This window comes from Erpetoichthys calabaricus, chromosome 17 (assembly GCF_900747795.2).
Source record: "Erpetoichthys calabaricus chromosome 17, fErpCal1.3, whole genome shotgun sequence".
Classification (NCBI taxonomy): domain Eukaryota; kingdom Metazoa; phylum Chordata; class Cladistia; order Polypteriformes; family Polypteridae; genus Erpetoichthys; species Erpetoichthys calabaricus.
Window position 1 is genome coordinate 4,735,409 of NC_041410.2, and position 12,175 is coordinate 4,747,583.

The 12,175-nt window shown below is 41.7% G+C and overlaps 1 protein-coding gene across 2 annotated transcripts in view; it reads left to right on the top strand.

Annotated features, from left to right (window-relative positions):
- The first annotated feature begins 8,808 nt into the window (after nucleotides 1-8,808).
- The window catches only part of fli1rs (Fli-1 proto-oncogene, ETS transcription factor-related sequence), a 101,450-nt gene continuing 98,083 nt past the window's right edge, over nucleotides 8,809-12,175 (top strand). The window contains exon 1 of one of the 2 annotated variants that reach the window (XM_028823728.2): nucleotides 8,809-8,961. In XM_028823728.2, coding sequence (XP_028679561.2) covers nucleotides 8,944-8,961 — 18 coding nt within the window. In that variant the 5' untranslated portion in view covers nucleotides 8,809-8,943. Of the gene's footprint in view, nucleotides 8,962-9,284; nucleotides 9,472-12,175 lie in introns of those variants that run through there. The other variant, XM_028823730.2, reaches the window with a different exon arrangement.

Genomic DNA, 12,175 nt, shown 5'->3' on the forward strand with positions numbered 1-12,175 from the left:
TAAATAAAATGTATAATTATTCTTATTATCAAAATCAGCTTCAATCCCTGCCCAAAGCATGGTTACTTTTTATACATAATACCAAACTGTTGAGTGGCATGGTCGTCACCTCAAGGGTCTAGCATCCAAAGTAATTTGCTTGCAGCTCCTGCTCATTTTTGTGCTGGGTTTACATGTTCTCCCCGTGTTTTTGTGCTGTTCCTTCAAACTTTTAATTGGGTTACTTGCGAATTAGAAAGGGACCCCTCACACTCTTAAAAATAAAAGAAGGTTCTTCAGAGCCATATCATGGAGGAACATTTTTTGGTTATGAAGATTCTAGAAAGAACTTGTATTTGTTTAACAGGCTCCATAAATAAGATGATAAGAGATTTGTGTAATACAAGTTCTTGATTTTTAAATGGCCTCGTACAGTCGCGCAGGTTTACTTCAGGATTTTTTGATCTGTTGTCTCTTGCCAGGTGCCTATAGACACTAAAGATTCCCGTTTTGTCCAAATAGTTGGAGTCTTTTTTAAATCCCAACAACTTTTGATGCAAAAAGCCCTTCACAGAATGAGACGCTTCTTTGTCAAGCAATGAAACCACCCAACCCAGTAAAGTATCAGAGAATTCTTATTTTTAAGAGTGGAGGGCCCCTGTGATCCTTAATCAAATAAAACATTGTTATTAATTATTATTATTATGTATATTGTAAAACAAAGGAAACTTTCTCGTATGCTGAGAGAGAGGAAAACGTCACCAGGACCACTTCTAGTTGCGCGATATTTCTCAGATATCCTCTCTCTTTGTTTATCATCATAACTAATTGATAATATTGATACACAATCATTTCTCTATTTTTAATCAAAACTGTATACAGTATTAAAATTATATTTTTGCAATTAGGGAGGTCGAAAACGGTGGTGGAATTTTTTCACGATTACATTTGCATTACCATGATTACGTGCAAAGTAAAAAGAGTTATATAGTCACCTAAAAAATAGAGAAAAAGTATATTATTATTAGTATGCTAGGGATCTGCACTGGCAATCGGAAGGTTGCCGGTTCGACTCCCATAAATGCCAATAGGGACTCTGCTCTGTTGTGCCCTTGAACCAAGGCCCTTAACTTGCAATTGCTGAGCGCTTTGAGTAGTGAGAAAAGCGCTATATAAATGCAAATAATAATAATTATTATTATTATCATGTAATATTTGTTGCAATAAATTGCTGTAGGCAAAACTGCATTTCGCTACATTATCATAATCCATCCATCCATCCATTTTCCAACCCGCTGAATCTGAACACAGGGTCACGGGGGTCTGCTGGAGCCAATCCCAGCCAACACAGGGCACAAGGTAGGAACCAATCACGGGCAGGGTGCCAACCCACCGCAGGACACACACAAACACACTCACACACCAAGCACACACTAGGGCCAATTTAGAATCACCAATCCACCTAACCTGCATGTCTTTGGACTGTGGGAGGAAACCCACGCAGACACGGGGAGAACATGCAAACTCCACGCAGGGAGGACCCGGGAATCGAACCCAGGTCCCCAGATCTCCCAACTGCGAGGCAGCAGCGCTACCCACTGCGCCACCGTGCCGCCATTATCATAATGATGGCGGAAATAGATAGATAGATAGATAGATAGATAGATACTTTATTAATCCCAAGGGGAAATTCACATAAAGACAAAATGTATCATAAAATTAAATGTATTACCAGGAACATGACGCGGACGTAGCAGCTTATTGTTCCCATTACATCTTTATATTTACATGTCATGTTCAATGTTGCCTTGCGCCCTGTGTTGGCTGGGATTGGCTCCAGCAGACCCCCGTGACCCTGTAGTTAGGATATAGCGGGTTGGATAATGGATGGATGGATGGATGGATGTTCAATGTTTACACGTTATTGTTAAACTGATGAAGTATAAATTAAAATAAAACTAATAATAGTTATTGAAGGAATATGCATTACATTGAATGCAGTTTTTTTTTTAATATCGGGTACACATTTATATTTCTACCAGTAACGGCGCACTGCTATAACGATAACGTGCAGTGAATCCACTTGACATTCCTAGTTTTCCTCTTTCTCTGTACGTTTAGCATGTAGTGTTTTCTAGATTGAAGTAGCGACACACTCAGAATAACGTTTCGAATGCTGTTTATTGTTAACCTTGTTTAACCAACTCTCCATACAGCGTACCTCTAATCCACACCCCTCCTTCCGGCCGTCATACGTCTCAAAAGACGCAGACCATAGCAATCAACACCCAAACATAAAGCAATGGACAAAAGCATCATTAAGCAATCATATGCAACATAGCATTCGTTAGCTCAGAGGTTGCTGCGCTTGCTGCTTCCTGAGCAACTCTTCTTCTTTTCTCCACCCTAGCGGCCCGCTTCTTCTCTTCATCAGTTTTAATGGGAAAAGATGCCGACGGAAGAATTCAGCGCTTGTTGCAATTACTTAGTACGCATGCGCAACATAGCCGCCTTGTTGGCCGCTGCCGAGAGTGGATTCTACAATAAAATAAAAAGAGTAATAACTTTGGAGGTCAATCATCACCTGGAAAGCGAATAGTAGACGTCACGTAGTATATGTATATCAAATTTCAGGTCTATAGGTCAAACTGTTTGCGAGCTACAGATGATTTAAAATCCTGGACAGACAAACGGACAGCCACGGTAGCGTATTATACTATACCAGTAACGGCGTACACTTGACTTGAGCATTCATAATATTCATCCTCTTTATTAGTACGTTTATCATTCGTTTGCTCAGAGGTTGATGTGCTTGCTGTTTCCGGAGCTGCTCTTCTTTTCTCCGCCCTAGCGGCCCGCTGCTTCTCTTCTTTCGTCGGCATCTTTTCGCGTTAAAACTGATTAAGTTAGTTTTTGTGTTGCAATTACTTAGTACGTTTTCTTTAATTTTTCACTTAATCTGGCACTTCATTCTTGAGGCAGATTGAAAGGCTTATTAGCGAAAGTGGTAGGGAATGAGAACGGCCCCCGTACGCATGCGCTGCCGAGAGTTGATTCTACAATACAATAAAATAAACATAAAAATAGTAATAAAATCATCACCCCGCAAGCGGATAGTAGACGTCATGTAGTATATGTGTACCAAATTTCAAGTCAATAGGTGAAACGGTTTGCGAGCTACAGGTGATTTAAAATCCTGGACAGACAAACGAACAGCCACTGTAGCGTATTAGATAAGAAGACCAGTAACGGCGTAGCGTGCAGTGAATACACTTGACTTGATCATTCCTAGTTTTCCTCCTCTTTCTCTGGACGTTTATCATTTGTTTGCTTAGAGGTTGATGCACTTGCTGTTTCCTGAGCTGCTCTTCTGTTCTCCACCCTAGCGGCCTGCTGCTTCTCTTCTTTCGTCGGCATCTTTTCGCGTTAAAACTGATTAAGTTAGTTTTTGTGTTGCAATTACTTAGTACGTTTTCTTTAATTATTCACTTAAGCTGGCACTTAAGTATTCAATCTGCCTTAAGAATGATTAGCGAAGGTGGTAGGAAATGAGAACGGCGCCCATACGCATGCGCCGCACATCCGCCCTGCTGCGCGGTGCCAAGAGTTGATTCAACAATAAAATAAAATAAAAGTAAAAAGAGGAATACAAATCATCACCGGATGATCAGAGGATAGTAGATGTCACGTAGTATATGTGTACCAAATTTCAAGTCAATAGGTGAAACGGTTTGCGAGCTACAGGTGATTTAAAATCCTGGACAGACAAAACGAACAGCCACGGTAGCGGATTATAGAAGAAGATGATACAAAACATTCAGATGGTTGCTTAAATAAAGTAGAACTTCTGGTTGAGTAATCTTTCTCAAATTTCATATCTGTTTGTTTTTTTATCATTATAAATATCTATACAACATTTGAATCTTCTCTCTGTAATTATAACCATAATTTACTTGAAAATTCACGAAAGTATTCAGTTCAAATTCCGGTTGCAGTAAAGTGGCCCAAAAGTTGATAGGATTCCTGATTTTTGGTATAAAGCAGGTGTGCAAAATCTCACTGACCGAGGAGGTCAAAGCTTTTTCGAGTTATGGTGTTTACAGACAGACATCATTTCAAAAAGGATATTTCTGGACTCAGAAAGGTCTAAATTATCAAGATTGATGAAACTCTCAAGGTTCAATTTTTTGACGATTCCAATACTTTCTCTGTACTTGTATATGAGAAAGTAATAAAAAGGACAAACATCAAGTGGCACATTTTATATTAATTTTCCGCTGTGGGTTGGCGCCCTGCCCGAGATTTGTTTCCTGCCTTGTGCCCTGTGTTGGCTGGGATTGACTCCAGCAGACCCCCGTGACCCTGTTTTCGGATTCAGTGGGTTGGAAAATGGATGGATGGATGGATTTTATATTAATTTTAAGGAAAAGTTGTAGATTAAGATAAAAAAAACATCCATCCATTTTTCTAACCCACTTATCCAAACTTTAATTCATAAACCTGCTCAATTGAAGAGTCCATCACAGCAGCACTGGGTTCAAGGAAGCAGATAGATCTGGACTGGGGGTCACTCCAATTCAGGGTTCATTCCCAAATTTCAAACAGTCAGTCAACCTCACGTGCAGGTATTTACATCGGGTGGGCGTGAAATGCAGTAGAGGGCCAACTTAGAACCGTTCATGTTACAGATAACAGATAACAGTAACAGGTTTGCAGTTATGATGGAGTTATATGAGGACTCATCAGGTAAGCCCACATCTCCTAACTCTAGTTATGGATGTTAATGCTAGGGGAACAGTAGACCAGGCCTCTCACGCTCCATGCTACTTACAGATAACGTTATGCAATGTCCCACCACTGAGAATACAGTGGAAAGGAAACTGGAGGAGTGCAGAAGAGCTATGGAGGATAGAGGTCTTCAGATTACTAGCGAAAAGTCTGAATATCTAAGATTTAATGGACAAGAACAAGATGGAGAAATTAACTGATGGAGAGAAAGGCTTAAAAGGGTGGAAGAGTTCAGATGTCTTGGATCAATGATAACAGAGGAATGGAGAGTTAGATCTAGAAACAAACTGCGGAATGCAATCAGGATGGAAAAAAAACCTAAAGATGTCAGGAGTGCCGTGTGACCGAAAAATTATCTGCGGGAGGGAAGGGCGAAGTGTATAAAACGGTGAGTGGTCAGACCACCATTGTAGTGTGGACCAGAAACCTGGGCAGTTAGAAAGGTGCATGAACGGAAACTGGATGGGTGTAGAAATGAGGATATTGAGATGGATGAGTGGAAGAACAAAGCTTGATAAGATCAGGAATGAGAGAATCAGAGGTACAGTTCAAGTTGAGGAATCTCAAAGAAAGAACATTCAAGACATACGGACACCTTGTGAGAAGAGAGGTGGACAATGTGGAGAGAAGAATCACAGATATGGAGGTGGAAGACGGTGATGACAAGAGAACGTGGGTGGAATTTGTGTGAAGGGGGAATCAGAAAGAACAAAAAAGGCAAGGAAGTGGACAACAGGTGAGAGGGAGGAAGGCTGATCCTGCATAATGACGCCACAAGAAGAACAATGCTGGGTGACTCTGTAGTGGCACCTTACAGGGCTGTGCAGTTCCTCGTAGACCCAGGGCTTGATTGAGAACCAGCAAAGGGAACTCTTCATATGCTGTTGGTTCTTTGGGCTTTAAAAATGTTCAGAATAGGTAGAGAAACGAGAAATTTGACATGTATCGTAGACTAGCGGGACATTAACACATCGAGATAAACTGGACTGATCTTGGCCTGTGTTGTTGTAGGCGGCAAGATACCCATAAACCCATTGATACTAGTCAAGTTTTATTTATTTATTTATTGTTATTATATTACTGTGGTGGGTTGGCGCCCTGCCCAGGATTGGTTCCTGCCTTGTGCCCTGTGTTGGCTGGGATTGGCTCCAGCAGACCCCCGTGACCCTGTGTTCAGATTCAGCGGGTTGGAAAATGGATGGAATGGATGGATGGATGTTATTATATTATTATTACTATTATTATTGCAGTGTTACAGTTCTAAACACGAAAGCATTATAAATGACATATAAAAGAAAATCAAAAAATATGCAATTTTAGCAAATACTGTATAAAAGGATACTTTTGAAATTGATCAAGTCAAGTCAAGTCAATTTGGGGAGCATGTACTGGTACAGTGCGTTGCCGCACCCACTACTCGACGAAACAACTCGGGATCCCGTTTGGCAACCCCCCAGGCAGACACGTGGTCCAGTCCCACCCTCCGGAAATGACCATCTATCTGCTGCAGCCAGGTGTTACGTGAGAGAACCCTTGGCCTGGTCCATGAGCAACCACTCATTCAACACAAAGTCAAACCAGCGGTACCCAAGGATTCTCCAGAGACACAGTACTGAAAGATTCCAGTCTTCGTCTCAGGCCATTGGATAGCATCCATGTCTGTCTCGCAACCATATAGCAAGACAGGAAGCATCAGGACTCTAAAGACTTGGAAATTACCTTCTATCTGCCGAAGCCAGGTGTTATGTGGGCGACCCCTTGGTCTGGTCCAGTCACTCAGGTCCCCAACAATGAGGATCTTACAAGGCAGATCACCCTCGGGGAAACGTGACACATGGATGTAGTGCAGTAACTGATGCTCCCTCACAATGCAGGTCATGTGCCTCATTCGTAACACCATGAGCACCACAAAGTCAAACCAACGGTACCCAAGGATTTTCTGGAGAGACACACATGAAGGAGTCCAGTCTTCATCTCAGGTCACTGGATAGCGTCCATGTCTGACAAACAGTGAGCACCAGGACTCTAAGGACTTGAACCTTCATCCTTTTGCAGAGATATCGGGGAGCACCACACACCCCTTTATGACTTCATGACCCCCCCATGCTCTCCCAATCTGTCTACTGACTTCATAGGAAGAGTCACCAGAGTCACATGAATGTCACTGCCGTGGTCGACATTCTCTCCGCAGACATACACACTGCTGATGGCCGTGCCCAAGAGGTCATTAAAGGCCTGGATGTTGGTTTTTATCGGGACCCTCACAAGCTCAGACATTCAGACCTCTCGTTTCTCGTGACCCCCGATCAAAGCCTCCATTGACTCTGCGAAGATCACAGCATCGTCAGCAAAGTCAAGATCCGTGAATCTTTCTTCACCGTTGAAATTGTTCACATTGTTATTTATACTTCTACAAACAAAATCAAAAGTCCACCAAAAATATGAATTCACAGCATTACCTACTGGGCAACGACATGAAAAAGTGGGAAACTAATGGGGTACAAACCATCACTGGGCCAATGAGGGGCTTACTCTACTTTAGAGGTTAACCCATGTTGGACCACTAGGGCAGTGGTTCTCAAACTGTGGGGTAGGCCCCCCTAGCGGGGCGCGAAGATGTGAAAAAAAGAAAACAAGAATCGAAAATATGAAAAATACTTCTATTGAAACCAAAGCAAATTAACTTAAACTACATTCTGATACTAGAAAAATAAATATAGAGTTAGATAAATGTCGATAAAAGTTAAGTAGGTGTAATAAAATATGTATCTATTATATACTGTATCATTAATTAAAAATTAACAAATTGGTATTAGTGGGCTCATTTCAAAAAAACGTTAAGGAGGCGCCATTAAAACTGTTATGAAAACTCGGGTCGCAAATACTTAAAGGTTGAGAAACACTGCACTAGGGGACCCTCACTCAGGGGCCCTAATGTAGCGGCCCCCACATTTGACCAGCAGGGTAGTACTGATTTGGGTTTTCCCAAGCCCACCAATGCCCATGTTGGGGGGGGGGTAGGATTAGGGGGCACTGTGACTGTGCTCCAGGGCCATCTTAACAACAGTATAGGCCCCCGGGCAAAGCAGTGCACTGGGACCCCTACCTACAGAACCACTCACAGGAATAAACATGTAACTGGTGGATAAAATCAAACATATATTTATTGTATTGGTACTTCCAGCAAAATCAGTGTTTAGACATTAAAAAAAACATGCTGTACTACAAAGATTAATAACAATATAACATGAGCCTTGAAAAACACACAAACTTTTCAACATATAAATGCTACTCAATTGGTAAACCATACAGCATGGGGCCCCTATGCTTGTGGGGACCCCAGGCAACTACCCAGCGTGCCCATGCGTTAAGTCGGCCCTGCTGTGCTCATGTTTGCTGGGACACATGGGGCCAATGTAGTGTCACCAGTTCACCTAACCTGCACATCTTTAAACAGACATGGGGAGAACAGGCAGACTGGAGACACAAATCCTGGGGGTCCACACTGTAGGGCAGATGCACCACTCTTGTCCTAATTATTCATTTTTTTTATCATTTCTGTTTGGGATTCCCCCAAAACATGTGGGCCCCCTTTTTTGATTCTGCATAAAAAACACAATAATAATAACCCCTTTTATTTCAGAAGCATCACAATTCTTGAAATTATTGTAACAATGAAAATGTTGGGCTAAATTACCTGTTCTCGTCTAAATTGTTCTAATGTTGTAAAGTGTAAAACCAGGAATTGATCGAATTATTACCACCTTGTATAGAATTAAGCGGACGGCGTTTACCCCCGAGAGTAAAATCCACAAGAAACTTCATGGTCACCATAAGGTCGGGTGTAAAGCACGAAAAAAAAAACGAAAGCCGGTAAAGATGACTGTTTAGGTGTCACCAGCGGTTAGAATGTTGACAATCTGCTTACAAAATCTTACTAAAACGAAAAGACACACGCCTCTACTTTTTATAAGATAAAAATTACTTCTGGTCTCACCAATAGGAAACCAGCATTTGATGGTTTGTGACTTCACTTCCCAAATTTAGAAAAACAGTTCTCATCCGGCCATGGTAGCAGCTTAATTGTAATGTACGAACCAACATTAAGCGCGCATGTTTGTGACGGTTGCAATTGCTTAATTTTTTAAAGCATTACGCTTAAGGCTACAACCTACAATGGACTGCACGATTAAGGTAGGGTAATTCCTTTTCTTTTCCATCCTTCTAATTTTGGTCGACGGGTTCCTAAAATGAAGTGAAAGCCACCCACTGAAGCGCTTCACACGAAAGTAGCAGAGACGGGGCGGTAATCCGAGGTCCCCCACTCTTTCCTTCTGGTACAAAATTTCCTCTTCCTTCCCGTTAGTGGTTGTATGTCTACGCTTTAATAACACAAGAAACCACCACTATAGACTCAGATAAAAACTAAATGGTGTCCAGAGGGTGACAAAGAAAGCGTCTGTTCTCTCTCGGGCTTTTTTTTTTTTTTTTTTGGTTTTGCTTTATTGTGCAATGAAACAAAAATGGTAGCGCATGCAAACAGCGGCAGTCCCGTTGCGAACAGGTGGAGTCCTCCTGCTTGCCCGACTTACTTGTGGTGTAAAAGAAGGTAAAGCTTGAAGGTCTTGGACTGTGAAGCTCAAGAAATAAAATGATTTGCCTGGAGATTTCGGGGGAAAATGTTTGCTTCTGACCGGCAGAACGGTTAGTTTTAATTTACAGTTATTAAAAAAATTTTAAAAGGCAAATAACGGTCTGTGTATTTAATAAGACCGCAATTCTGTTTTAATTGGAGCAATCGAGTTAATTGTCAAGTCCTTAAAAGTTAACTTCATGTTATTGCTTATATGTTTCAGTCTCGGGATGTCTTGTCCTTTTTTATGTCCAACCCTGTATAATTTTTTAAATATCCTGTCATTTATTTGACACGGCGCTCTTTTTGAACGTTGATGCTGAAAAAAGTTGCACCTTAAAAATTGCTCGCATTCAGTTTTCAGTCGTTGAGATACTTTATATATTATTAGGTAAACTCCTGAATGTTTTAGTATAACCTGTGCAATTTATTTTACACATATTTTATATAATTTTATATTACTTTACACACACGCACACGCACACGCACACCCACACGCACACGCACACGCACACACACACACACACACACACACACACACACACACACACATATATATATATATATATATATATATATATATATATATATATATATGTAATTTCATTTATATAGTGCTCAATTTGCGCGTTCTTTCTGTCCGCTTGTCTTCTCCACTTTACACACACACACACACACACACACACACACACACACACACACACATATATATATATATATATATATATATATATATATATATATATATATATATATATAATTTCATTTATATAGTGCTCAATTTGCGAGTTCTTTGTGTCCGCTTGTCTTCTCCACTTTACACAGACACACACACACACACACACACACACATATATATATATATATATATATATATATATATATAATTCATTTATATAGTGCTTAAATTGCGAGTTCTTTCTGTCCGCTTGTCTTCTCCACTTTACACACACACACACACGCACACACACACACACACACACACACACACACACACACACACACACACACACACACATATATATATATATATATATATATATATATATATATATATATATATATATATATATATATATATATATATATATATATATATATATATATAATTACATTTATATAGTGCTCAATTTGCGAGTTCTTTGTGTCCGCTTGTCGTCTCCACCGGGCACTCCGTTGCCGTCCCACACGCCAAAGACGCGCAGGTTGAGGTGAAATTGCCACCCGAAATCAATCCTTTGTGAGGGGCTCCCTGCTAAGGATTGGCGTCCCACCCGAGGTCGCTTCTTGAAGTGCGGGGTCGCCTCTGGTCTGAATTGGGCTAAACGGACCCGAGTGGGTTCTGCTGCTTCTCGTGCGCGTGTTATAATAACTATCAGACGGCTGTCTTTGCTGTTGCATGTTTATACGCCCACCCTTATCTGTCATTTTTCTTTATCCAAGGAGACTTACAACGTTTGAGGGATGCCACTGGTTCACATTTCTTTTTCTGTTTCCAGTTGGAGCGCAGGCAGGTGAAGTGACCTGCTCAGGGTCACACAGTATCAGTAGTGGGATCTGAGCACACAGCCTTGGGGTTTGCTTAGTTCAAAGTCTTGACCAGTACGACTTACATCCTGCGATGCTCCTCGTCCCCGTCGGCGCGGTTATGGTGTCCAGGTGGACATATTCCGTACGTGACAGCAGCAGTGCGCTAAAACGACCCAGCCATCCATTTTACAAACCGCTCATTGAGCGAGAACACTCTCAGAACGGGTCGTCCAAAACCAACAAACAAACCTCCTCGTGCAGTTAAGCATCTCCGAACTTTGCGGGGTGAGATCGCGTAGACCCCATTACGCCTGAAAGCAAACCCGAGTCTTATTGCCAGCTAACTTGCCAGCGCTCCTTCATTTTTTGTTTTTGCTTTTTCAGTTTGTTTAGCCCGGCGGCGGTGGCGCAGAGGTTCACGGATCTCTTAAAAGTAGCCGGTAACTTTAACGGCGCTTCACTGGGTTGTCTGGTACCGCGTAGGACCAGTGTTTGACAAAGAGTCGTTACATTCTGGGAAAGGTCCTTTGCATTTGGGTTTTGAAAAAATCCTGAACACGTTGACAAAACAGAAATGTTCAATGTACAAGAGACGACCTAACACTTTTTTTAAATCCTGGCTCTCTAACGGCACTTTACTCGGCTGTCCGGTTATTCCTCGAGTCTCTGCTTGACAGAGCGCCATGTCATGAACTGTTCTTTAAAACTGACGTTTGTTCTTTGGGCTTTGAAAAGGTGGACAAGACAGAAATGTCTACAAGCAGTGGGCGACCCAACGGTCTTCAACAGAGAACCAGCGTGATGGAATGTGCAGTAAGAGTCCATTAAAACCAGGAACTCATTGCTATTTGACGGATCTCTCATCACCTCCTCAATTCTGATTTATGGAAATAAACAAGAGGTCCTTTCTGGAACCTTCATGTGGATGGTCCTTTTTGGGAACCAAATGGTTCTCCTATATGGCATCACTCTGAAGAACAACTGTGGAACCTTTCAGTTTTAAAAATGTGGGTTTGAGTCCCACGCCCACTCGACCGTAACTGCAAACCTGTTGTTGTTGTTGTTATTTGTCATCTGTAACGTCAACGGCTCTAAACTGGCACTCTACCGCATCTCAGGCCGCATGTGATCTGAAGACCTGCAGGTGGGGTGGATTGGGAATGGAGGTCCAGGGCTGTTTGCTGCCTTGAAACCAGTGGCACGGGACCCCCTGATTCTACGTTGGACTAAGCGGGTTTATGAATG